This window comes from Camarhynchus parvulus, chromosome 17, assembly GCF_901933205.1.
Source record: "Camarhynchus parvulus chromosome 17, STF_HiC, whole genome shotgun sequence".
Taxonomy (NCBI): domain Eukaryota; kingdom Metazoa; phylum Chordata; class Aves; order Passeriformes; family Thraupidae; genus Camarhynchus; species Camarhynchus parvulus.
The window spans coordinates 11,357,884-11,385,155 of NC_044587.1; the positions used below are offsets into that span (position 1 = coordinate 11,357,884).

General features: G+C 46.3%; 1 protein-coding gene across 2 annotated transcripts; it reads right to left on the reverse strand.

The window, feature by feature from the left end:
• On the reverse strand, positions 1-26,787 carry DPP7 (dipeptidyl peptidase 7). 2 transcript variants are annotated; one of them, XM_030961239.1, is made up of 13 exons: positions 26,691-26,787; positions 25,888-26,001; positions 21,677-21,816; positions 20,824-20,987; positions 15,846-15,981; positions 12,457-12,538; positions 6,518-6,684; positions 5,300-5,360; positions 3,375-3,493; positions 3,135-3,291; positions 2,756-2,820; positions 1,861-1,931; positions 1-788 (listed from the first exon to the last, which is right to left on the reverse strand). In XM_030961239.1, exons 1-13 carry the CDS (start codon positions 26,701-26,703, stop codon positions 647-649), a joined length of 1,431 nt encoding a protein of 476 aa, XP_030817099.1. In that variant the 5' UTR covers positions 26,704-26,787; the 3' UTR covers positions 1-646. The 2 variants fall into 2 exon arrangements, with proteins under 2 accessions (XP_030817099.1, XP_030817098.1); XM_030961238.1 differs by lacking the exon at positions 26,691-26,787 and adding an exon at positions 26,306-26,447.
• Positions 26,788-27,272: the final 485 nt, after the last annotated feature.

Sequence of the window (27,272 nt, forward strand, 5' to 3'; positions counted from 1 at the left end):
TATATTACAGACTTTAATATACTTGTAATTGATTAAAAAAAGCTCTGAAGATGTCTCAGTGGAAGTGTACTCTACTGGTCACCAATACACAGCCCTTGAGTGACAACAGTGTAAATCTTCATCTCAACAACTGGAATCTCTTTGACAAGCTAAAACTAAAACAGCCTCACTCCACAGCTCTGGCTAAGACTGATAGTCTGATTTAGATAACTGGTCACTAGTGGAGCTCACCGTGACCCTGTGTCAGTCATAATTATACCTCTGCTTTTCTACTAACCCTCTAGTATTTCCTTTTTTCAAAAAATAGTTTATTTTCAACCTTAAGGTGCTTCATACAACCATCCTGTTCAGGGCTGTGATGGTTCTTCGACCTTCCAGGCATGCTTTTTGCTGCCCTTTGTAACAGCACTCATTCTGAGCAGGCAAGTATGGAGACCAGAAAATGTGGTTTTGGCTTCTGTCAGTGATTTGGCCTTTTGTATTTCTTTTCATGCTCAATGAGGTGTAAGTGGAACACTTTGGAAAAGGGAGTTCCCACCATCATGGCAGAGGAGAGAATAGTGTCCCAGCCAGTGCAGTAGAACCAGTGCAGCAGGCTGCTGTGTCCTGTGGTAGCTGCACACATGGGCTGCGGGGATGGAAGGGCTCAGGGCTGGCTGCCTGCTGCAGCTCCTGCGTGCTGCTCCTGCAGCTGCTCCATGCCTGCAGATTTCACCCAGCTGCTGATGATCCTGGCTTCAAGCTTGCGCACCTCTGTGACAGATGGGGGGTCAGCTGGGTTGTGTCCCCTAAAAAGCAGAGGAAAGTAGAGCAGTGTCAGTTACTGGACAGTTGGTACTTGCCTCCTGTACAGGCAGAGTCTGCGATTTTAAGAACAGAGATTGACTGGTTTGTGCTTCACATGTGTGCCCTGGAAACCAGGGTGCAGTGTCTGATCTCCAGTACAGTTGGGCAGCGGGCCCAAGCTTGCCCTTGCTGGCTGCTGGTCCCTCTGCTCCAGGCCTAAAGGCAGATAGCCTACGCCAGATGGCACTGGACTACTTCATGTGACTGATTGCTGCAGGCTGTCTCACACTTGTGCCAACCCCTGCGCAAGAACATGATCTAATGACAGTAGGTGAGCTGAGTGCCAAGTTCTGCACAGCTCAGCATCCCTGGAGGCTGAAAGAGCCCTGTTCTGGGGAAGATCACTCTTCTACATTGGGCTGCAATAGCCTTGTACCCATCCTCTTTAGGTACTTGCCCTGTGCTAGGTGCTGGTGAGGCCACACTTCAAATCCTGAGGTCAGTTTTAGGTCCCCCTTGACAAATAAAACATGGAAGGGATAGAGCATGTCTAGGGAAGGGAATGGAGCTGGAGAAAGGTCTGGAGCACTGGGAATGGCTGAGGGAGCTGGGGGTCTCAGCCTGGAGAAAAGGAGGCTCAGGGGCGACCATCTCGCTCTTTACCACTCCCTGACAGGAGATTGTAGCCCAGTGGGGGTCAGGCTCTGCTCTCAGGTAACAAGGGACAGGACAAGAGGAAACAGCCTCAAGTTGAACCAGGAGATCTTAAGATTGGAGAACAGGGAAATTTTCTTCTTGGAAGGGTTTGCAAAGTAATGGAACAGACTGCCCAGGGAAGTGTTGAATTCACCATCCCTGGAAGCATTCAAAAACTTGAAGATGAGACACTCGAGGACATAGTTTAGTGGTGAACATGGTGGTAATGTTGGGTTCATCTTAGAGATCTTTTCCAACCTCAACAACTCTATGATTCTGTGATTCTAAAATATCTCGTGGTTGTTTGGGCTGTGGCTTGCTGAGATAGATACCCAGGGAATCAGGATTTTGCTAGGCAAAGGAAAGTTTGGTACTTACCGGAGATCAAGGTGATGGGCACCTCCTTTAATGGTAAGTGCAATCAGTGAAGGGCTGAGACTGCTGTTTATCTGGGAGGAGAAGGAGCAAAGATCAGTTCTCACCAAGTTACTGGGAAGAACTGGACATGAGTTCTGAAAACTAGAACATGATCTGGGCAAGACTGAGGAAAAGCATGGGAAGACATCCTTGGTACAGCTGGTATCCACAGCTAACAGTCTGAATGAAGCAGATCACCTGTCCCAAATGAAGGGAATGTTTTCCACAAGTGGGAACTTTCAGCTGATTCCAGTACAGGTACTGTATTGTACAGTACAGGAAGTTAGGTCTCCTTTGGACCCATGCACCCTAAGCAGCCTGTTCCTCGTGGGATTCCAAGCCAGCCTAAAACACTGAGCTTCTGTATTCAATCAGGAGCTCAACTAACACAAAATCCAGTCCTGGGTTTTTAAATTTTAGACTGGACACTGACAGCACTGTGAGGTTTTGTTGAATCTAAGACAAAACATCTAGTTTGTGTCGCTGCTCATAGCATCCACCTGGTCTCACCAAGTGTGCTAAGACTAGAGAGAGCCAGGAGCACGTGGCCGGCATCACTGAAACTGCGTGTGAACACAGAAACACATCAGGTTGTGGTTTAGACCCTGGGTGTGGGGTAAGGAAGGTCCTGCCGTGTCTGCACCAGTGAAGCCACATTTGTTCCATCAGTATTCCTGGCTGATGGACACTACTCAGTGTAGTGTCCCGAAAGCCCTCAGTGGTTCATCATGAAACAGGTGCTCACAGAAACTCATGTTAAAACTGAATTGCCAGTGCTGCTCTGAAAGGGAGGGAGAGCAGTATGTCACCTGCAAAGGCTGCTCTGTGCTCAGGGTATAGGAATGCACATGCTTACCCCACCTCCAGCCCATGGGTCCAAGTCTCCGTTTGAAAAAATGATGTTGCTTGCACTTTTCAGGTCTGAAATTCAGAGAATTCATAATTGAGAGGTCTCCTTCCTGCCCAGTTATCCAAATGTGTTTGGCTACGGCAGCAAACATGCCAATAACAGAAAACATCAAATAATTGAACAAATTACTCGTAGTTTTTATGTTATCCTCTTCTCTACCAAAGAGATACAGAAAGGTCTGTTTGGCTCAAGTCAGCACAAGGCTGTGACTTTCTGCCAGGACTCATTAGTGTGCTGTGCCTGTCTTCATGGGGTTTAGCTGGACAGAGGGAAACGGAGACAGCTACAGGGTAACACAAAGGGACAAGCAATCAGCACAACTCACCTTCCCCCCAAAAGTTTGTCCGCAGCCAGTGTGCTCGCGGCCTCACACGCCACTTGTTCCAACAGTACTGCTCACGCATGGCTTCTGTGAAGGGCATCTCAGGGAACATGTCTGTCACGTTGTTACTGTTAAATGTTAAGTTGATCTCGGTGCAAGCCTAAGAGAAGCACAAGAGCTGCCATGGGGCAGGGGCATAGACAGGACAGCAGCTGAAACCTGCTGAGGTCTCTAACCTCTTACCTGGTAGTCCCAAGCCTCTGCATCTGAACCGATGCCACAGCCCGTGGGGTCAGCACAGGACTGGTACAGCTGGTATATGTTATAACACTGTGCCAAACCAGAGGAGTTGTAGAACACCCCTGCCAGGTGGGAACACAGCACAAAACCAGTCAGTAACTGCTGTCTCACCCATCATCTCCCACATCAAACTACATGGCCAAAACCAAGCCAATGGTTGCATGAGTGTGCAAGGATGGGACAGAACTCACAGAGCCTGGAACTGTGCAAGGTTAAAATCCAGCTTCATGGCAGAGCTTTTACATAGGGCTGACAAATTCCTTCAGACAACACAAACTTGGTTACTGTCCCCAGTTCAATGCAATATTGTCCTGTTTAGACAATTTCCTTTGTAATGGGTTAAAAGCCTGGATAGCAGGCAGGGCTTCAGCTATGCTCAGTAGTGCAGGTCCCTGTGGCATCTTGCTCAGCTTACTCCTCTGATTTTCCAAGAAGAAAACACCTTCCAAGCCATGCCATTGTGGTATTTTATTCAATTTCTTTTGAAGCTCTGATTGCTACATGTGGATCAAAACTCTGGCAACCTGAGCCCTGTGATTTTCAAAGACATGTTGGGACACTAGTCTCCTTTATCATGAACCAAGCAAACCTGATGTGACAGCAATACCACTTGAGACATGATATGATAGATAAGTGCTAGTCTGGTTCTCTGCAGGTAGAGGAATGGATTCACATTAAGGAGATGGAATATTATTGCCCTGGAAGCAATCAGTATTTCCATTCACATTGTCCCCATTCACCTGTTGCCAGTTCAGCATCACAGCCCATGGCACTACACTCTACCTGGCAGGAGGTGGGCTGGTGAAGCACATGTAGAAAAAAGTGTTTTCCTGTATGACACAGAGGGTCAAGTATGGAGGAAAGCCAGTCCCCTGCCTAAAGTTCTGGCGGATCATTCCTCTTGTATGATTAAACTCCACCAAGTGAATGCAGCTGGGGAGACAGGGAGAGGCATGAGGTGCACCCCTAGAACTGGGAGGAAGAAATCCACCCTTGGCTTATTCAGCTCAAAGAAACAAGACTCCCACTCTTCCTCACAGAAGAAGTAGCATGTGAATACATTCAGTAGATATGACAGTGTTTGTCAAGATATTAGTGTGTTAAGAAAGCTTCTAGCTGCCAGCCAAATATCTTTAGCAGCGATTAAGGATTGGTATATTTCTGACTTGGAGCACGTACATCACTTGGAAAAAAAAAATTGGCTCCCAGGCATACTAAATTGCATTAAATTTGTTAGAATTCCTTAATTTTTTTTTTGGTGCCACTCAGAACCTGTTTTTCTGAGTAATGACCAAGGTAGAACTCATTTTTAATAAGCAACTTGAGAGATTTTATGAGGAACTCTTCAAAAGTTCTTTGAATTCTATCTCTGTTAATAATTTCCTTACAAACACTGCTGGCTGACAAAATAAGTGCTCACACAGATAAATGTATATGTGTGTACACAAGATGTATTTAAGATTGCCTTGCCCCTGGATTAAGACCACAGGACTTGTTCTCAACAAGGAGACCAGAAAACTTCCTTCAGTGAATGTGCACTGAGCCCATGACTGCTGGAGCCAGAGTATGGGTAAATCTCTAGAAAAGAACTAAGTATCTCAGAAGTCCACATCTCATGGACAGACAACAGGCTACGGGGCTTCAATGCCTGAGAAACATGACAAGAATAAGTTGGGAAAGGTGAGAGAATGAGGCTATGGGCCACTGTGAGACGTCCCAACAGACAAAATCAACAGGAGGCAAAATGTCCCAGAGAGCGATCAGAGTCATACTAGCTCCCCTGACACAGCAATGTGACAGGTCTACTGACAGGTGCTTCTAGAACACGTGGTAGTACATAAAAGATCAAACTGATAATATTAACTCACCAACAAGAGCAGACAAGCCTTCAATTGGGTCTTTATGGGCAATGATTTGTTCACAGCCAACCTGGGTAAGACACATTACAGGCAAATGGCATACAGAACAGTTACCAGTTGCTTTATGGAAGGGCTAAGCTGGAAGATTAATTAAAATTATTATTTACATATTTTATGGTTCAGTAGTTTTCCAAAGGCCTAATGCAAGAGGTCTGGACGTTTTTAGCTTCTTCCCCTGTAGCAACAAAATACATAGAAGCAAGGAGACAGGAAAAAGGCAGACACTTCCTTCACCAAGTTAGGGAGCTATGGAGGAGCCACAGTGATACACAACAGTTCCTCCTACAATCAGAATATTTTAATGCCCTTTTCCGGGATTGGGGGGAATGTGCAGACTAATTATTTCCATTTTAGAGGTCATTAAACAGACCCTAGGAGGAAACTGGATGCCTGGTGGAGCCAGAGGCAGCACGTCCAGAGTTCCAGTGCAGCAGAGCCTGTGAAACCTCTTGCACAATGTGCTCCAGGGTAGGACAAGAACCCTAAATGCCACAAAGCCAGAGGCAAAGAAGTCCCATGGGCTTGACAACACACCAGAAGACACCAAGAATTGCAACAGCCTCTGGTGATCTGGGATCAAAGCTGGTACCTTTCAAAAGCAGTTGGTGTCTTAGAGGTCTTTGTAAACCCCTGAGAACTTGGCCCTTTTCCTACACTTTGCCATCTGTGATTCTCTTGAAAGTTCACCCGTTTCCCAGCCCCCATAGCAGCAGGTATTTTTCTGCATTATACCTGAGATATGTCAGCTTCCTGAGCAATACTTTCAAAAGAGCCTGATTTTCACATCTTCAACCTTACCCACCAAGAAAAATACATCTCTGAAAGCATGTTGAGATGGGCTACAACAGAACTACTTTTTTTCTTTTTTTTAAAGCTACGAGTTTTTAGTACTTAAAAGCTGAAGTCAACAAGCTTGCACAGGTGTTTGTGTCCAAGGTAAAGGCAGAGCAGAATAGGAGTGACTCCAGCAAACCTCTCAGCAGTCACCATCACAGAGAAGTTTCAATTGTGTAGATTTAGTGTCAGACTGGAAGGGCTGCAACATCCACCACTACTGGTCACCCTGTCACCCTGTGACCAACACCCTGTCACCCTGTGACCAACACCAATGGTGTCTGCCTGACAGTGTCCTAAGCTCCAGTCACCCACTCACACCAGTGTCCTCACCTTCACTGGATTGGCAGGGAGGTCACCCGTGAAGTTGGTTTTGTATGGATAGTCCATCATGGCCATCATGGTGAAGGCATTTCTAGCAAAACCAAACAGCTGGTAAACATCCTCCTTGTTAGAGATCTTATTGCATGTGGCCATTTTGCTGCTGATCTCATCATAGGCTGCAAAAGAAAGGAAAATAAAAGACGCAAACTTCAACAGAGGAAAGTAATACCAAGCTTCAGCATCTCGTTTCACTCAGGAGTAAGATGCTGTAATATAAGATGAGGTTTTTAGTGGAAAGGACACATTGCATCTAAATTTACACACATTAACAGAACATTCAGGCATAGCTTCCCTGAGCAGTGTCACAACCTTGTGTGGCCCAGAGCCCAAGCTCTGCCCCTCATGGAGCTTCCTGGGGAGCCTGGAGGAATCAGCACCTGCCAGGACAGAACTGGTCCCAGCTGAAACAGTAAGCAGAACAGCTTGGTACAGCCTGTCCTCTCCCGTGCCCTGATGGCTGCTCCTGCTCATGCCTGCAGGCCCTTTCCCTGGCCGGGCTGCTGTGTCCCACAAGGCAGGCTCCCCAGGCAAGCTCTCATGCAGGAGAGCAAGGTACAACATTTAGGACCCAATGAGATTCAAAAACTAGAAAAACTGGCAGAGGGAAGAAAAAAAACAACTAAAATTTTTTTTTAAAAAAAGAAAAAACCCAATCCCAAAAAAACAAACACCACCACCACCCCCAGGGAAAAAAAAACCTAAGAAAATAAAGTGCAGCTTCCTGGGAGGAGAGTGCATCTGCAGTAAGAACTACCAGATGAGAACAGTCCTCACAAAGGATTCTCAAGATTCTCAAGATCTCAAGACATGCCTTCAAACATCAGTGGGATGCAGAGGTCAGCTGGAGTCAGACATACATCTTTAAAGACATTCCTTCAAGATGTACCCATACACCTTTGCTTTTCTGCTGCAGAAAGCTGCTCCCTTCATTTTCATCCTCTACATTTTGGAGTCACAGATCCTGTCCCCATCCTGTTCTACAGCTGACCACTACAGCATGGCTGCTTTTGCTTGGAAACCCACGGCCTGGGACCTGACTCTGGATACACACTTGAGGGCTGAAGCCTTAAATATGACCACCTTACACCCAGCTGCAGGAAGCATTGCCCCAGGCAGAGCTCGAAGAGCTTGACTGGTTAACAGTAACATTCTTCTTGCTGTTACCCAAAGCTAAAATGGCATTTTGATCCCCTGGGCTACTCTGGCAGTCCCAGGACCAGCAGCAGCTGGGAGGGACACAGCTCCTGACACACAGCATGACAGACCAAGGCTCAAGACAGACCCAGAAGCCACTACATCTGTCCCAACACCACATACAGCTTCCAGGAGATGCTGCATCAGCCCACTGCATCTGGGAGCCATTGCAGAGGTCTTCACCAGGTCTTCTATCCTAACTGTCCAAGACTAGAGATGGAAGGGACTTAGATGATTGCTTCAGGACCTAGACTGCCCTCCACTTATTTCTCAGATCTGTCCAGTGAGCTGAGCCAGGCAGCTCTCATACCCACCAGAACAGCTCTTCATGGTGTGGATATTAAGGACAAGTATCTGGTGAAACATATGGCTTTACTAACTGTAAATACTATGCAAGCGGTTTTTACCTGCAAGTGGTTTTGCACTTTGGTGCAAAAGAATGGTTTCATTAACACTGTGCAAAGCTCCACAGAGCTACTTATGTGTGGTGTTACATTTTATTTAAATGGTATGCTCTGTCTCACCCTTCAAAAATGTACCGTTTATTCCAAGCCTGTCATCCTCCCCTGAAGTATCATGTATCTGTAGTCCCATTGGCCAAAGTCTTATTCCATGCCCACATTGAATCTCCCTGTTAAGCTATGCGAGGGAGGGAGACCAGGCTCTCTTTTGGCTCTTTTCTCCCCAGGCTCTCCCTCTCTCCCCCTTTCCCCCTTCTCCTTCAGAAACCATGCTGCTCCAGGGGTGGGACCCCCAATAAAACCTCATCAAATTAGCACCCTCAGAAGCTGCGTGGAGTCTGCTTGCCTGCCTGCTGTTACCAGTGAACATACGGCTCAGGGGTCCCCAGGGGACTTCCCAGGGACCACAAACGAATGGCAACAGTGGCACCCAACGTGAGGCTCGAGCACCAACAACCCTAAGATGAAAATGGACCTCCACCACCCCACGGGCACAGCGCGGAACCCCACAGAACACCACTTCAGCACCACCTCTGGCACTGTGGGGTGGCTACGCCGGGCTGCAGTCGTGGCCCCGCCACCACCACGCACAGGCGCCGTGAGACACCATGCCACCATCCCAGCACCATCAGCCAGCACGGCCCTGGCCCGTGGAGTGCACCCTGCCTGCCACTTGGTCGCTGTGGCAGCAGGGCCGAGCCTGCCGCCCCCTGCCTGGAGCGGACGGGCCGTGCAGACTGCCAAGCCTGAGCCCTGGACCACAGCAGCGGTGAAAGAAGGCACCAAAGCCCACCAGTTTCTGCAGGGGAGCCACCAGATGAGGAAGCAGATTTCAGCTTTGCCTGAGCCCCATATTCCCCAAAACTGCTTTCGTCAGTTCTGTGACCTCCTTCCTCAGTCTTACTCTCTCCCCTCGTCACTGTTCCTTCTTCCTAATTCCATCCCTAACCCACCTTCCCCTAAACAAATTCCTGGGAATCCACTCTGTCCTGCTAAGCCCGGCACAGCAACCACATGGCTAAGCCTCAACATGGCTACCACCATGTGTGCTGTGGCTGAATGGCCTAGAGATCCAACATAGCCATGACCATGTATCAGCCAAGATTGCTCCAGCCACATGGCACGGCACCATCTTCTACTTCTCCTCCCTAAAATCCCTTTCTTCCTGCTTTTTCTCCCCCATACTCTGCCCCTTCCCTGTCTCTCATGAACCAACCCCCCCCCCCAACTCCTAGTTCCTACCTTCCGCCTTCCAAATCCCACAGGGTAGGAGCTGGAAGGAGAAGAAGCTAAGAAACCAAAACCCAAAGCTTAAGTAATTTTGTAATACCAGTTTTAACAGCCTTGTATGTTTAATTGAATTGAAAATTCTACTTTATGATCTCCTTCCCCTATTACTCCAAGAGCAGGATAATATTCTTCTCTGCAATCCATACCCCTTTTTTCCTTATTTTGGGTAGTTCACTGGGAGCAAACCGCTCAAAGGCGCAGGGTACCCTGAAAGGATTTTTCTTTTGCAGAGTCCCTGGCTCCCCAAAACCTCCCCAATTCCCAATCCCTATCCACTTGAGCTGAAAAGAGCTCGTCAGCTAGAACTTTTATCCTAAAACCCTCTAACCTTTTTATCATTCTTATCCAATACCTGTCTTCTCTCCATTTCCCTCCTGTCCCCATGAAGTAGTTTTTACAATTATGCTTTTCTAGTTTAAATGTGTGTTCATATTGCAGATTGTCCTGTTTTCAGTTTTAGAAAGCAGAGGCCTGTCAGGTCACAAAGGTAGATCCAATGAGAAGCAGTTTTCGATTGTCTCTTTAACAGTGAGTGTTCAGATAGTATTAGACTGCCGAATCAAAATTGCTGTTGGGTTTATGCTGTCCTCAGTAGGTTCTGAGGGTGACTGACAACCTAAAATGGTGTCTGGGAAAGTATTTTGATGGTTTTTGTGGTGAATGCTCCCTGAGCATAGGTAGTAGCTGAAGCCAAATTTCCTTTTTTTCTTTTTGTTTTTCTTTTAAAGACCTAAAACCAAGGGGTCTTCTGGGTTAAACCAGTTGGAAAGTGAAAGAATCAGTAAAGCTCAGATCAAAGGGTGAGAATCTGAGGCTGCAAACCTGCCTGGAGTCCGGGGGGCTCCAGGTGATTCCCTGTCCCTGAGACAGGCAGCAGAAGTTGGCGCCTCAGCCTAAAAGGGGTGGCTGTGGTGGTCTGAAAAGCCAATTGGAAAAAGTGATACCATTAGGCCAGTCACGCTGAAAAGGCCAATCCCAAAACTTTCATATAAGCTTAGTGCCAAAGGCTGAAGCCCTTTAAGAACTCACCCATGCTTTAAATTCGTTTAAAATCTGCAATATGGACCCACATAACCTGTTTATTACAATAAATGCTCATTTTATCTTTGTGCTGTGTTAAAGTAACTGTACCTTGCCTTTTACCAATCCCCTAACTATTCCAGAAAAATAAAAAAGGTTACTCCCCACCAAACTATTATTTAGCACCCTTTCAGAACTGAACAATACTTACCACCAAAGGCAAACATCAAGTCATATGGACTGTTTAAAACATAATCCTCACTGCAATTTATTTATTTCTATGCTGCAAAACAGTGTAATTACTGCTTCATTTCTAAATTGTTAATTGTCATTTTTCTCTTCATCTTTTCTTTCTAACAAAAAGAAGGGTGAACTGTGGTGTTACATTTTATTTAAATGGTATGCTCTGTCTCACCCCTCAAAAATGTACCGTTTATTCCAAGCCTGTGATCCTCCTCTGAGTATAATGTATCTGTAATCCCATTGGCCAAAGTCTTATTCCACACCCACCTTGAATCTCCCTGTTAAGCCGTACAAGGGAGACCAGGCTCTCTTTTGGCTCTTTTCTCCCTAGTTTTGTGGAGCTTTTTTTTTTTTTTTTTTCTTCAAATGCTTCAGCTTCCCTTTATTGATGGACAGTTGTGCTCTCCCACCCCGGGCCCATCAGAGTGCTGGGTGAGGGGGGGCTCTGGGGTGGTGGGGGGACACGAGTAACATAGGAGACAACACTGCAAGGGGAGCATGGGAAGCTCTGTGCATGGAGCCAACACCTTTCCCCTGCCCCCACTCCCGAAACAGCCAGCTGAGAAAGGCTGGATCTGCCTTGGATTGGGTCTGGACAGGCGTGTAGCTATTACAGAAGGGGGGAGTAGCAGCTTGCCTTGAGCAAGGAGGAATCCAGCAGAAGCACTGACCTCACATTGCCTCTCCCCTTCCCAAAAACCCCACACCAGGACCAGGGAAAGGGACATTTCACACTCTGAGGACAGTCTTTAGGAAAGAGGAGTCCCAACAGCACGCAAGAACCTCCTATGCTGACTCCCACACACATCAAGGCAGGACTTTAACTACAGGGAGAGATTTTTAAAAAACTAAACATTTCAAGTATATTTATTTTAGTGATTTAAGGTCTCTTGCCCCTGCTGCTGCTGCACTGGGTGGTGTTTAGCAACCTACATCCACTCTAGGGACAAGGACAACAGCACAAGTGATGGCTGGTCTACTGCAAGGAGAGACAGGGCAGTGGGGTGGTGGGAGGGGAGGGAGGCAGGGGAAGAAGAACCATGGGTGCTCAGGGTACGGGCACCACACGCATAGGGAAGGGAAGGTTCCAGGAAGGGAAGGTTTGGGAAGGTTCTGGGAAGGGAAAGGAAGGTTCTGGGAAGGGAAAGGAAGGTTCTGGGAAGGGAAAGGAAGGTTCTGGGAAGGTTCTGGGAAGGGAAGGTTCTGGGAAGGGAAGGTTAGGTTCTGGGAAGGGAAGGGAAGGTGCTGGGAAGGGAAGGGCCTAGGGAGAAAAAGGCCAAAAGAGAGCCTGGTCTCCCTTGCACAGCTTAACAGGGAGATTCAAGGTGAGCGTGGAATAAGACTTTGGCCAATGGGATTACAGATTCATGATACTTCAGGGGAGGATCACAGGCTTGGAATAAACGGTACATTTTTGAGGGGTGAGACAGAGATAAATATTTATTTTAAATAAAATGTAACACCACACTTATGTTTCAGTATTGGTTACCAATTTTAATGCTAACTGAAACTGTTAATAAAAGAAAAATATAAATTGTACAAGCAGAAAGAGGAAGCTGTATGGGCATCTGCACTGACTCATCTGAACAACTAGCTGAGGTAAAGCAGTATCAGCATTTTCCCCCCATGTCTGGGAATGCTGGCTGCCCTTGGGAGCCATCTGCAGGGCTCCCTTCTTACCTCCACTCAGGCACAGGTCCTTGATCTGCTGGAAGGCTTTACGGACAGCTGTGACACAGCCTAGGCTGGACTTCTGAAAATCCTGAAGGGACAGAAAAGATATGAGATGACAGGAGATACTTAAGAGGCTGCAACACAAAGAACTGCCAGAAAGATCAGAAAATGACAGGGGTTATTGGCCCGCTGCTCAGCACCTCATTTGCATTTCCATAAGCAGTGACACCAGTGCTTCTGCCTTTTCTTTCAGAGAGCCAGCATGTCTCTGCAGAAGCCACACTGGACAGCTCAGGCCAAGCAGCAGCTGTGTCACCAGGTCTGGCTGGGATGACCTGTCAGAACACTCTGCCCTTCATGGAGCATCAGGCTGAACGTGAAGCAGCAAGAGAATATGCGGCATGCCTCAGAGAGAGAGGCAGGCTGCAAGAGTCATAAGGGTTTTGTTGGTTTTAAACACAGAGCAGAGTCCTTGAAACCGCACTTTGCCTGTGAGAAGGAGCCATAGGAGAAGTCAGTTATGCATTGGAAGTACAAGACCAAGATCTGCTTTTCTTCTTAAGCCTGCTAGTGGCCTGCCAAATGACCATGTCCTTTTTCTTAAGAAAACCATTACTGATCCTGAAAAAGCACTTCAAGTTAGGTTTGAAGAGCTGTGACTGGTTATGGTGGATGAAGTTGTTTCTGTGATTGAAGGCGCAAAGAACTCAAGCTCTTTCTCCTCTCTCAAGCTGTAAGGCAGATTAGGTCTGCTGGCAACCAGTGTTTTGTAACGAGAAGAATTATTAGGGCTCTTCTGAGGTCTCTTTACCCTGCTAGAGCAAGGTAAGTAACCACAATTCACTAGCTAGGCATTTTTCTTATAAAGACCCACCCTCAGTTAAAAAATAGATTTGGCACCTTTCTTTTCTTCCTAATTCTGCCTTTGTTGGATAATTATGTTTAAATAAATAATTTTAGAGTTTTTCACTGTTTACCTGGGCATCCCTTTAGGAGTTCCAAAAATCCTTCTGGATGTGCTTATTGATCTTCACCTGCTAATGGCTCTAACTGGAGTGTGGGAATAGTTTAGCCTGGGACAGAGGAGTAGGTCTGCTCTGGCTGCTGTGATGGCTGAGCTCTCCTCTAGGCACTGCTAGGCTGCTGCCAAGCACTGCCTGGCATGAGGACCCTTACAGACCAGAAACAGCTCAGCTTAGCAGAGGCAGGAGGAATTGCAGTCATTCCATGTGCCTTCATTGGGATTAACAGCTCTCATAGGTGTTCTCAGCAAGAAGAACAATCAGATTTCAGATGCATAAGTTGCAAATCAGAGCAACCTCCACACTGAAGATGGAAGGGAGTACTTTGAAACCACATAGTGCTTGCTTAAGAGCTCAGCCCAGAGCTTGACTTACTACTGCAGAGAAAAGAGATTTTTAAATTAGTTGGAAAGTTTTTTCACATGAAAAGATTTTAAAATTAGTTGGAAAGATTTTTTCACACCCTAAGTTTGAGGGTATGTAATGACTCCCAGCATATTTACAGCTGAAGCAAGACAAGGATGCTGAAATGAAATTCCCACTGCAGGGCCTGTTAGCTGACTAAATTGAAAGGAATTAGATGAATGTGTCTTTACAAACAGACTGTTAATCTGCTTGTAGATAGGGCCAGGGACTTATAGATAGTGAAGTAACAGAAGAAACTACCAGTTCTAGAAAATGTTACTAATTGACATGGGCCATTGCTCAGCCAAGGCCATGTTAAATTCCTGAACTTTCATAAAAAGAACAAAGGCTTAATAGAATTATGAACAGTGTTTTGCTATATAAAAGAAAAAAAAAAAGGAAGGGTGCACAGAAAAGGGGGACAGAGTAGGTGATTCAGGAAGTCTGTACCTTCCAAGTACCTCAGCCAATGGGGAAAGGAAGAGGGTGATGCATCCAGGAAATTAGGATAGAAAGGGGATTGCATTCTCAAACCATCTGAAAGACCCCATGGGAAATGCCTCATGGCCTCTCCCTTTATTCGAATAAAATTACAGGACTCCTCTGTCTCCTTTTTGGACATAAACCTCTGGCACTGTGAATTTTTCCACACAAAATGGCATTACATTTTTTGTTTGAAAATGTATAACTCTAAGACAAGATGTCTATTATTCTTTTCTGCACTTAGGAGTTTAAAATGTGTTTATTTTAATAGTCTCTTCTTTATACTTACTGGTAAAGCTATCTGTTTTGTAAGTCTCTGCATAGAAACAAGTTGTTCGTGTATATAAAGAAGAACAAAGAGACCTTAAGTTACATACACAGGTGTGGTCCTTAAAGTGGAGAACAACAGCAAAGTAACACAAGAATGTGTCAACAAAGATTAATCACCTCCAGACCAGAGGGATGGGGAGAAGAATGCTAAGGTGGCCCGAAGGTAACCTAAGACTAAGCCGCAAGGTAAAATTCACCCCTGAGACATCTCACATGCTAATGTCAGACCACCCTGGTATAGTGAACTGACACTGACTGGAGAACATGCAGAAAAGCATGAGTTGACTAGTGAAACAAGTTCTGAGCAACTTGTTTGTTGTAACTTGTACAGAAGCCTTCAAAGGCCCCAAAGAGAGGTGCCAGCTCAATGAACTATAGCCTAGCAATACTTCTGGGCAGAAAAGCATGAAAGGTCTCAGCTCTGTGTGCTCATTGGCTCCTGCACCAGGCACAGACCTCAGTTCCAACTGAGGGACAACAAAGATAGCTCAGACTAGCGATCTGTGTCACCCAGATCTAGAAATTTATATCAAAAAAGAGGCAGAACAGACACCATCACAAGATTTCAGTACAACCAGCTAGTACATTTCTTTCCTTATAAGATAAAGTCAGTCCTAACACCAACTTTTCATGGCCTTAAACTGCAAAAGCCACATTTAAATTTTAGTTTAAGTGATCCCGAGACACCTTGCATATTTTTAGTTATGAAATGAAGATTTCCAAGTTCTTCACTGAAATGCAATCACCTTGGACTAAGGAGATGCTGTGAATCATTGGTACCAATACAGCATTTTGGGAGAGGATTTGAAAAATATATTATCCAAAAGGCGTTCAGCCAGGCACACGGGAAAAATTTCAGACTGTAATACAGTCAAGCCACTAGAAAAGGGAAAGTCAATTCTTAGTGGTACTAAAGGTAATGGCATGGAGTTGTGCTTCTTGGAGCAGCACCTTTGAACTCTGAGCTGCCCAAGCAGAGGCAGCACTCGGCCATGCTGCAGCCACTGCTTTTCCTTTCAGGTTACCATTTAATTGCACTCCCTGCTTAGCAGTGATGCTGTGAGGACAGATATCTATTTAAACACCTAGAAAAGAAAAAAGAAACAGCATTCCTAAAGGAAGAAAATATTGCGCCTGAAAAGAGATGCTACTTACTGCTGTGACATCCCTGAAGAACTGGGTGGGGTCTCCAAGCCCAGCCACAGACAGCAGAGGAGCACTGGCAGCTAATGCTCCAGCCACGACATTTGGGTATTTCATCCTCAGGTAAGCACTCAGCATTCCTCCATAGCTACCAAAGAGAGACAAGAGTTATTTCCTTTAACAGACAACTTGTAGTAACTCAGAAGTTCAGGCCAACATTTACAGGCTCACCTAAACCAAGGTAACAATAAGCTCATGAATATCTGTGATGCCTCATGTTTTCACACATGCTCCGTGATATGCATGATGTTCATGGATACATGTGATGCTTTGTGCCTCATCCTCATGTTGATCCAGTTATGGCCAATGACCAGCACACAGTGCTCTTACTGGCCTTTCCCCAAATGCTCACACCAGCTCTGGCAGGAACACAGCAGCTCAGTTTGCTTCTGTAGACAAACATAAATCCTGCCTAAGTATTTAACTTTGCATCATCCTGAGCATGTCCCAATAGCTTCACAGCAGAGCAAAGCAGGGTTTCAGTGAAGCACTCACTGTTCAGAGAGAGAAGACACACTGTACATTTTGCATACAGAATGACAAGAACTAGTTAGAACTAGTCAGAACTTTGCCAGGGTTTTGGCAAAAGGTGTCCATGAACATGGCAGAACATGCTCGACTCCTGGAAAGTGAAGGCTATTCTCCCTGGGCACCCCAAATAACAGCTGCGTAGTTGATCAGCACAAAAACAGGGAAGGGGAAAAGTTAACAAATGTAACAAGAAAAGTCAAAGCTACCTTGGTAGCTTCAGTGCCAGGACAAGAATCTACACATGGATCAAAAGCTTCTAGATAGACCCAGGATGACAGAAGTCATTAATTTGCTGATGGTTGCAGAGTTCCTCTGAGTCCACTGGGGGTGGCAAATGACATCCCCAAAACACAGATTAAACCTGGTCTAACTCCAAGTTTAAAAGCACTTAATCTCCCTCTGTACCACCTCAAGTGATTCAGTAAATACCGTTCCCACAACACTCATGTGTAAAGCAATTTGCATTTCTCTAGCCCTGGAGACTGGCATTACCTGAAACCTCCTGCAAGTAATTTCAGTTTATTTGGCACAGTTATAAGCACCAGAAGTGGTCTGTTTTTTCTCTCCCAGGAAATGCTGTGCTTCTCCAGCACTGCCATATTTCAGTGTTCTTCATTTGGGTTTACTGTGTTCAGGGCTGCTGCAGACTGTGCCCTCAATTACACACAGAGAGCTGCAGTCTAACATGCAGCCAGCTAGGAGGTTTTGATGAATCCCTCTCCCATCTTCCTATCCCAGGACAGCTTCTGGGCCTTCCTACTCTAGCTACTGTCCTGATAATCACAGTAAAAACCTCCGTGAGATCAACAGTTCTGTCACCACCCCGCAACGAGCTGAAGGCTTAATGACAACTATCATGCCAAATGCTTTTTAGCTCACTGCAATTGAATTCAAAGCCCTGCACTTCTAGAAGACTTTTGGAGGGAAGCACCCCTCTACTGCAAGAGAGGGGATCCATCAAGAAACAAGGACATCACATCCACCCAGCTGCAGCATAGTGAGCACTCTGGGAAAGGACTGCTGCAAGGAACCAAAGAGCAGCAGAGCAGAATTATGAAAAGACCTACAATGAAAATGGCTGGATGCTGTTAGAGGCTGTGTTTAATAAAAAGCTGTGTGGCCCCTTGAAAGAATATTTTATCAATTATTAGTTTCCTGTGTTTCCAATGTAAAATGTCCTGATCCTGCAGGAGGAATTTCTCATTTTCATAGTTATAGAATATGCTGAGCTGAAAGAGACCCATCATGATCACTAAGCCTAACTCCTGGCCCTATGCAGGACACTCCAAGTATCCCACCCTGTGCCTGGGAGTGTTGTTCACATTCTTCTCGAACTCCAACAGGCTTGGTGTATGACCACTTCCCTGGGGATCCTGTTCCAGTGTTCAAACACTCTCTGGGTGAAAAACATTTTCTTGATATCCAATCTAAACCTCCCTTGACACAGATTCGTGCTGTTTCCTTGAGTCCTGTCACTGGTCATGAGTGAAGAGATCAGTGCTATCCCTCCACAGGATACTGAAGAGGGCAGTGAGGTTTTCCCTCAGTTTCCTCCAGGCTGAACAAACCTAGTGATCTTAGTCACTCCTCTTAAGGCCTCCCCTTCAGACCCTTCCCTATCTTCATGGCCCTCCTTTGGACACTCTCTAATAGCTTAATGTATTTACATATTTACATTGTGGTTACCCTAAACAAGGTGACGCCACCTCAGTGCAGAGCACAGTGGGATAACTGCCACCCTGACTTAGCCAGCAATGATGCCCCCTAGGACACGGTTGGCCCTCCTGGCTGCCAGGGCACTATTGACTCACATCCAATATGCCATCGGACCCCCGAGTCCCTTCCCATAGCTGCTCTCCAGCCTCTCATTCCCCACTCCATACACAAAGCCAGTGTTGCCCCATCCTAGGTGAAAAACCAAGCACTTGCTGGGAAACTTCATACAGTTGGTCCATCTCTCTGACTTACTGAGGTCTCTCTGCAGGGCCTCCCTGCCTTCAAGGGAGTCAATGGCTCTTCCCAGTTTAGTGCTGTTGGCAAACTGACTTAGTATTCCTTCAAGTCCTGCATCCAGGTCCTTAATAAAGATGTAGAAGAGAAGAGGGCTGAGGATGGAACCCTGCAGAATCCCACCAGTGACTGGACACCAGCCTGGTGTTACCCCAGACACTGTAACTCTTTGTGCCAACCAGTGAGCCAGTTGCTCACCCACCATATGCTGGACATTTTGCCCAGAAAAAATCTTTAAAAGAGACAGCATCAAAAGATTTGCTGAAGTCCAAAATAATGACATTTACTGGCTCTCCTAGATAAACCAGGTGGGTTACTCCATCATAGAAAGAAATCAGGTTCAACATGCAGGACTTTCCCCTCCTGAAGCTAGCTGCGACCAATGACTGCATTGCTGTCCAGGTGGTTTTTCAATATCTCCCAGAATAATATTTACCATTATCTTCTCAGATTCTACCAGCACTGAAGTGAAACTGGCAGGCCTGTAGTTTGCAGGGTCCTCCTTCCTGCCCTTCTTGAAAACTGGGACAATGTTTGCCAGCTTCCAGTCAGCTGGAACCTCTCTGGATTCCCAAGCTTGCTCAAAAATCATCAAGACAGGTTTTGCAATGACATCAGCAGGTCTTTGAGGATTCTTGGATGAATCCCAACAGACTTCAGAGATTTGTAGGGATCCAGATGGAGCAGCAGATCCTGCACATGTTCAGGGTCAAGAAGGAGCTGATTATTCTTGCATTCATGGTCCTCCAGCTCAAGACATTGGGGCTCTTTTGGTCTGCCAGCCATGGTGAAGACATAGGCAAAGAATGCAATAAACACCTCTGCCTTGTTTCTGTCCCTGTTTGTGAGGTGACCATCCTCATCCTGGAACAGGCCAATGTTATTTCTACATTGCCTTTCACAATTAGTGTACTTAAAAAACTATTTTTATCGTTCCCCAGTTTTGGCAGTTTCAACTCAAATTAAGCTTTAATCACATGAATTTTCTCCCTATAGGGGGGAGCACTGTCTCTGTATTCTTCTCATGTCACCTGACCTTGCTTCCACTGGGCATACAACCTCCTTTTTCATCTTATTTCCAAGAGAAGATCCCTGTTCAGCCAAGCTGGTCTTCTGCCTCACCTGCCTGACTTTCAACATTTGGGAATTGCTACTCCTTTGCCCTTAACACGTGATATTTAAAAAGTAACCAACACAGATGGACCCCATCACCTACAAAAATTTTCCTAGGGGACTTTACTCAATAATTCCCTGAGCAGCCTGAAGTCTACTGAAGTCTCTCCTCATGGCCAGAGTTGAGGTTTTGCTGGTACTTTTCCTCCTGTCAAAAGAGATTTTAAACTTGATGGCTTTATGGTTGCAGTGGCCAGAACAGCTGTCAACCCCCACTTTCTTCACAAAATCCTCTCTGTTGCCAAGCAGGAGATCAAGAAGGGTATCTTTCCAATTCTGCTCCTTTAAGAACTGTGCCATAAAGTTGTCATCTGGGTTTTTCAGGGCATCTCCCGGCCTAGGGTGTACTGTGTGATTCTCCCAACTGATTTCTGGCAAGCTGAAGCCCCCCTAAGGACAAGGGAAGTTGACTTGAAAGCATCCTTAGTTTCTTGAAGAATCATTTGCTTGTATCATCATCCTGTCTGGGAGATCCAAAGTAGACTCCCGCAGTGACATCTGCATTATTTATTTGTCCTTTGATTCTTACCCAGGGGCTTTCAACTGTGCCATTGCCAACTATGAGCTCCAGACATTCTATCCCTTCCACTACGTACAATGACATTGCCTCACCTCTTCTGCCCTATCCCTCCTGAAGAGCCTGTAACCATCCAACAGGGCACTCCAGTCACAGGACTTGTCCTACCAGACTTCACTTTTGCTATCGGTGCCAAATTTCTGGGCTTGGGTCTAAGCTTTGAGCTCCTCTTGTTTGTTCCTTATGCTGTACGCATTAGTGTAGAAACATTTCAGGTGAGGTTCATTGTAGCTAACACCTCGTGAAAGCAGATTGAGGGACCCCATTAGTGCTTGTTTTCTCAGGTTTTGGCACACCATCACATTGCTTATGACTGGCAAGGCTGCTATTTTCCCTTTACCCTTTCCAAGCTATTTTTTTTCTGCAGCTTTGGATGATTCAGACATCGAAGAAGCTTAGAAACATCCAGTTAGGGGAGCTTCTCCAAAGCAACCACAAATGGAGACTAATTCCTGATGGGAAAGAAGAGTGGAACCTGGTTATGAGCTCATGGGAGCTGAGGCACAGGCACATCTGCTCTCAAAAGGACAGCTTAAAGCTCTGCCTTGAGAAGTTTCTTGAGAGCAAAAGAGATCTACAGCAACATAACTCTGGCTGGAAAAGGATGCAGAGAAGGGAAGGAGTCCACACAATACTTACCTGCCTCCGAAAGCAATGACAGGGCAGTCTGCAGCACCAAACTGCTGCTTAAGCTCAGTAATGAGCACTGCATAGTCAGCAAGGGCTTGTTCCACGGTGAGCAGAGCAGTCTTCTTCAACTGTGTTGACTCAATTCCAAAGGGAAGAGACTTCCCATAGTACCTCTGAAATGAAAGAGATACACTATGGCAACGCTGCTACGGGTCTTCTCTACTTTCACTATAGAGCTGGGCTAAGTGTGCACTAATATGAAGAGATCACAGTATGAGACGTCCTCTAACTTGTCCATAACTGAGGAAGTGCCTTGTCTCCTGCACCATACACAGAAACTTTCAGGACAGATCATGGAGTGGATGGCCAGGACATTACAGCTGCTTCAGTGGGTGCCAAGTGGGTTCTCAGCACGTGTATCTCTCCTGAAATTCCCAGCTACAAAAGGGAACAGGATAATCTCTTCATGCCTAAGATGACAGATAGTAGATTTAGTAGTGTGGAAAAAGTTGGCTTGGGACTTTGCAGGGTAGAGAGATTAAATATTATCCAAACCAAGTATCTCTCTACTCCAACATGGAGTTTAAGGCCTGTAGAAACAACTTACAAACGCAAATCATTCATGGCATAGGCTGTACTGAAACAGCAGTCTGTATCCTGGAGTGCTGGGAGGTATAGTAAAAAATTACTCAAAAGCCACGATTACAAAAAGAAGATCTGCTGTTATGGGGAGAAAGATTATAGCAGGTCTGACTCAGCTCCACAGGAAGAAATGGTACCACTGTTCCAGACCTGCAGAAAGCTGAATTTGGTAACACTGAACAGAAGAGGACTCTAAAGAATGCATTACTAAAATACTCACATGTTCAGCAAAAATGACAAGTGCTTGCTGTTCCTCTGCTAACTCAAATATGAAGTCAGAGTTCTGAGCAAAAGTCCAGATGTCACCTTCATTGCCAGTATAGAAAAAGATGGGTCCAAATCCTTTCTTCCAGAACTTTGCTGAGGCAATTGAAAGAAAGAAATTAAAAATTAAAATAAAAAAACCCAAAACCCACAAAAAACACATAATATCCCCCAAAACACAACAAAGAATATGTGCATGAAATGAGTCAATTTTTGATTTTGGGTAGGAGGTTAACAAGGAAGAACTCCGTGAACAGGCTGATTCCTGAGACCTGATCTGGGACACAAAGTGTTAGGAAGGCCAGGCTCCAGAAATCGCTCATTTGGGTGGGGATAAATAAGAGCTTCCATAAGATCACTACATGGCCTGAAAATTTCACTTCTGCCTGAAAAATACCTCAAATCTCAAGTTCTGCAAGTCGTTTGCAGACAGCTGCCCCCTAAAAGAGCGATTTCCCATTTATATACCCTTTTGAGCCCAACTCACTCCAAAACATTTGCACAGCTAAATTTTCACAGTAAACTGACATTAGGGAATTGCCTACGTCTATCTGATACACCTGCTGTGAGGTATAAAGTTGTAAATTACATATCATAGGATGGTTTGAGCTGGGGAGGACCATCAGAGATCATCCAGTTCAAGCCCCCTGCCACGGGCAAAGACACCTCCAACTAGACCAAGCTGCTCCAAGTCCTGTGCAATCTGGCCTTGAACATTTCCAGGGATGGGGAAGCCACAGCTTCTCTGGGCAGCCTGTGCCAGGGTCTCCCCACTCCCACAGGGAAGAATGTCTTCCTTATATCCAATCCAAATTCACCATCTGTCAACTGCAAACCATTGCTCCTTGTCCTATCACTACTGGCTTTGGCAAAAAGCTACCCCCCCGTTTTTTCACAAATGTTCTGTAAGCACTGGAAGGCCGCAATAAAATTTGCCCAGAGCCTTTTCTTCTCCAAGCTGAACAAACCCACTCTCCCAACCTGTCTCCAGAGCAGAGGGGCTCCAGCTGTCACGAGACAAGGGAAAGCTTCAGACAAGGCCTGCCTTAGCCTCAAATTTTGGCAACATTTTAAATTTAAGGAATCACTCTGGCTCACAGTTCTAATGACAGCAAATTGGATCTACTTATAAAAGTGAATTATTTATTAAACAGACAAGAGATAACAGACAAAAGATCTTAACCAGAACTACTCACTACACAGTATATAAAACTAAAGAACTACTAGTCGATAACAGTAAACCATAGAACAATGCACTGTATCAAGGTATCTGTATTAAAACAGGCAAAAGAAATAGTATTGATTAGAAGTCAAATGTAATTTACCACTGAAATGGTGATAATGTAGAGAAGGGTTCACTCAACCCCTGGGGAGTAACTGCGAAGCAGATGTCCCAGCTCACAGGAGGAACTCCACATATTTCCAGAAAATATATATATTTTAGCAGATTTCTGCTTCGTGAAGCAGAATCTATAGCAGATTTCTGCTTTGTGAAAGTTTCTGGTGACTTTTATAGTTATAAAGTGAACGGCTATCAGTCAGTCAAAATCCAGCTTATGTTGTCAGATCTCATGTCAACAGTAAGGTACCTATTGGCGTTTGGGAAATACCAGACCAGTGTTAACCTATGGGCCCAAAACACTCACACTAACACAGCTTGTCGTGTTTGAATTATCTGACTGGCTAACAAACGACAGATAAGCTCTTGGAAGAGGGTGAGATGCTCTGCTACACAAGCTCTCAGATCATCACTGGGGCTTCCTCTGAACTCACTCCAGCAGCTCTACATCCTTCTTGTGTTGAGGTCCCTGCGCCTGGAGGCAGTTCTACCAGTGGGGTCCCGGTAGAACTGCCTTCCTCTACCTGAGCAGAGGGACAGAATCCCCGCACACACCTGCTGCCCACACTGTGGGGAGGAGCCCAGGATATGCTGATACATGTTATATATGTAACACACATGCATATGTGTGTGTGTATATATATGATGATATATGAAGATAATGTGCTTCATCCTCAGATCACTTTATAACTGAATGCAAATTGAGTCTGGCAGGACAAGCTGAGCTCTGATGCTAACACTGGCTTATCTAACAAACAGTTGCTCTAGTGCTTGCTGACTTTAACAAACATTTGATTTTAGCTTAGTGATAAACTGCGCAGGAATTAGGAGGGATAATAAATAGTTTTCTTCGATGACAAACCTCAGACCATCAGTTAAGTGTTGATTTCAACACATCACCCAAAGAGACCCTGCACAACAGCTGTCCCATGGATGTTGCTGTCACATGAGGCTGTTTCCATGAACAGAGAGGCCCAAATTTAATTCTCATTCTCAGCACACAACTGACAAAGCCAGATTTGGCTTGAAATGGGATTTGAAACCTCTCATTAGTGAAACTGCTCCTCTTCATTAACAAAGAGGCCAACTGACTATGATGCATTTGCTTTGGATACTGGGCAGGTAACTGGAGTGCTCTGTGTTCTCTTTCCTCTGGCTCTTCTCCTCATGTGCTTCATGGCTCCTGGAGTAAACAACCATCACAGGAGCCAAAACCAAGCCAGATGGGCTCCTTAGAAAGGTACTTGTTTTTTGATTGAAATCCTGGGGAATTGCTAGCTAAACTCAGGAGTATCATATTCCCTGTTGCAAAATTAGTTTTTGTTTTCTTGATGATAATCTGAAAAGCCTCATATTGCACAAAAAAACAGCACAGGGAAATGGAATCACAGGAATTTTGAGTAAGAAACTCTTTATAAACCAGCAGAACTGGTAATATTTACCAGAACTGGTAATATTTACCAGATAATATTTTACTCCTCACAAATCCTATTCAGCTCTGCCCAGGACTCACAGATAAAACATAATGCTTCAAAAGAAAACAAGTAGAAGTTGCACAATGCTTCAAACCATGTAATTCCAACACTCTGTTCAGAAAGGGCCATCTAATTAGTGAAACTGCAGCCTTGGGTATGCTCTCAAAATTCAGTGGTGTATCCATATCTTTGGGTTGAACTGATGAATGAATTCATGCCTGGTGAAACACACAACTTGGCACAGGTGCTAAACAAGCTGCAGAGCAGCAGGCAAGCTGGAGCATCTGAAGACCCCAATGCAGCTGGGAGGCAGCAGCAGGTGGGTACAAAGCTGCGCAGTGCTCACGTCTGTTGCTATTCCCAAGTCCACCTTTCCTCTCTCCCTGCAATTTGCTCCCCAACTCCTCTGCATAGGCAGGGTTGAAAAACATGTGACACTGGTTATGAAAATTGCTGCATTTTTAGTCATGTGCTGTTTAAAAAGGCCTTTTCTCTTTTACTGTCAGTGACCCAAAAATGAGACACGCTGGCTCCTTGTTGGCAGTGCTCATTGTTTCACATGGATTAAGCTATCTACAGTTGCACAAGTTTAAATAATGCAAACCACTAACCCAAGAGGGCTGGATTAGTGGTTTGCATTTTACTCCTAAAAATGATCAGTACAGAGCGCAACATTTCAGTCACTATTTGTTTTTCCTAACACATTCAGAACACTCGATTACATGCACTTGTAAGAGATGCTGGCGTCAACTGAAGACACACACACAGAGCCAGCTCTGGTGCAAGCTTAACACAGTTCCTGCTTCTAGTCTACTCTTGCTCCAGAGAGATTAGTCCCCACATTCCCCTTTGCACCACACAGCCAGAACAGAAGGCAAGGAGTGAGTTCCAGATTGGTTTGTGCTGGAAAGGACCTTAAAGCTCATCCAGTTCCACCCCTCTGCCACGGGCAGGTGCACCTTCCACTATCCCAGGGTGCTCCAAACCCTGTCCAACCTGGCCTTGGACACCTCTAGGGATGGGGTAGCCACAGCTCCTCTACATAACCTGTGCCAGGGCCTCCCCCACCCTCACAGGAAAGAATTCCTTTCTAATATGCAGTCTAAGCCTACTCTCAATTTAAAGCCAGGCCGCCTTGTTCTATAAGTACATGCCTTTGTAAAAAGTGGATTAAAAAGGAAAGGAGGATATAGACAATGCTGGGGAATGCCTGGCTCATACAGGGTTGGCCCGTGGCTAACACTGATTCTTGGCTGCCCAGTGCTCTAGCTCCTGCTTTACATCGGAACAGAGGCAGTTAAAACTTAAACAGAAAGGAATCCAGCCCGAAGCCACAGCACCCACGAGACCTACCCGACACCAGGTACCGCTGCGGGAAGGTCTCGTTGCCGCAGGTCTCGAAGCTGAAGTGATCCCGCACCTGCGGAAAGAGCCGCTCCTCCAGGCCGGGCCACACGACCCGGGCAGCTGGAGGGGGCATCATCAGCACAGGGGAAACCGACAACAGGCGAGGTCACCCGGTACGGCACAACCTAGCCTGGGAACTGGGACCCGGGGAGCTCGGAGCGCCCTCTCGGTGCTCCCCAGGCTGGCTATGGGCTCCGGCCCAGCGAGGCTAGTTCGGAGTCCTGCCCAGGGCCTGGAAAAGCTAGTAGAGGATCCCGTCCATGGGAGGGCCGGGGCTCTGGCCGAGGAAGGAGGAAGTCAGGCAGCGGGGTCCGGCTCGAGGAGCAGGGGTGACAGGCAGAAGGGTCCGGCCCGAAACACCCACCGGGAGCGGTGCGGGCGGACGGCAGCAGCGGGAGCAGCAGCAGTAGCACGGCCGAGGGCAGCAACGCCGACTCCATAGCAGCCGCTCCGCCTGCCCCGCGCAGCGAGAGCCGCCGCGCAGGCCCCGGTCACGTGACCCGCCGCTTCGGGATCATGCGGTGACTCAGCGTCCCTTCACGTGACCACGCGAGCGCCACGGGCCCGTTATGGCGGCTCGACCCGGCGGCTTCACTATTCAACGGGCTGGGCCGGCCGGGCCGGGCCGGGCCGTCGCCTCCTTACTCTCCTGGGGATGGAGGGGGCCGCGCCACTGTGTACTGCAGAGGCTAAAAAGGCAGCAGATATGGGAAGTTAGTTCTGTAACTTGCACCTCTGGTAAAGGTTACCTGGCCACTCCATCCCGTGTACACTCAGGTCAGAACTAGGAGAAGGGGACCTCTCCTCCTCGATCAGGTGTTGGTTGTGGTCCCTCCCAAGCACAGGTTCGTGCCGTTGCATAAAAAGCAGGACCAGGAAGCTGAGCCAGCTGAGAAGGAGATATGCTTTTCTTCTGTTGAATTAATTTAATGAGGGATTGGTCTTCGGGTCTGGCTCACAAGAGGGTCCGTGCAGAGAACTGTGCCAGCCCAGGAGGGAAGGCAGGGGCAGCTGAAGCAGAGGAAGGTGAGGCCATGCCTTCAAGCAACAGCTGGATTTCTTCAGGGTTGCAGAATTCGTGTAGCCCAGGAGAACATTATGGGACAGTTCTCATGTTTTGATTCATTCCAATGGTGAGCTAAGAGTCCCCTCAGACACTGACTCAGTGAGGTGGGTATTTGCTTTATTTGGCGCTGACTACGTGGCGGAGTGCTCCTCCTAACACACTCAGCACTTTTACACAGCACAACATGTGGCTAAATTTCATGCATATTCATTACATTCCTTGGGATTGGAGTGGTGATACAAATTACTTCTCTGAAATCATTAAT

Excerpts from the sequence above, each read along its gene's own strand:
- DPP7 (XM_030961238.1), bottom strand. The coding sequence starts at position 26,381 with ATGGAGTCGGCGTTGCTGCCCTCGGCCGTGCTACTGCTGCTGCTCCCG. Across the intron at positions 21,817-25,887 it reads GCAGCGGTACCTGGTGTCGG|CAAAGTTCTGGAAGAAAGGA; the intron begins GTAGGTCTCGTG and ends CAATTGCCTCAG. Across the intron at positions 20,988-21,676 it reads TTGTCATTTTTGCTGAACAT|AGGTACTATGGGAAGTCTCT; the intron begins GTGAGTATTTTA and ends CTTTCATTTCAG.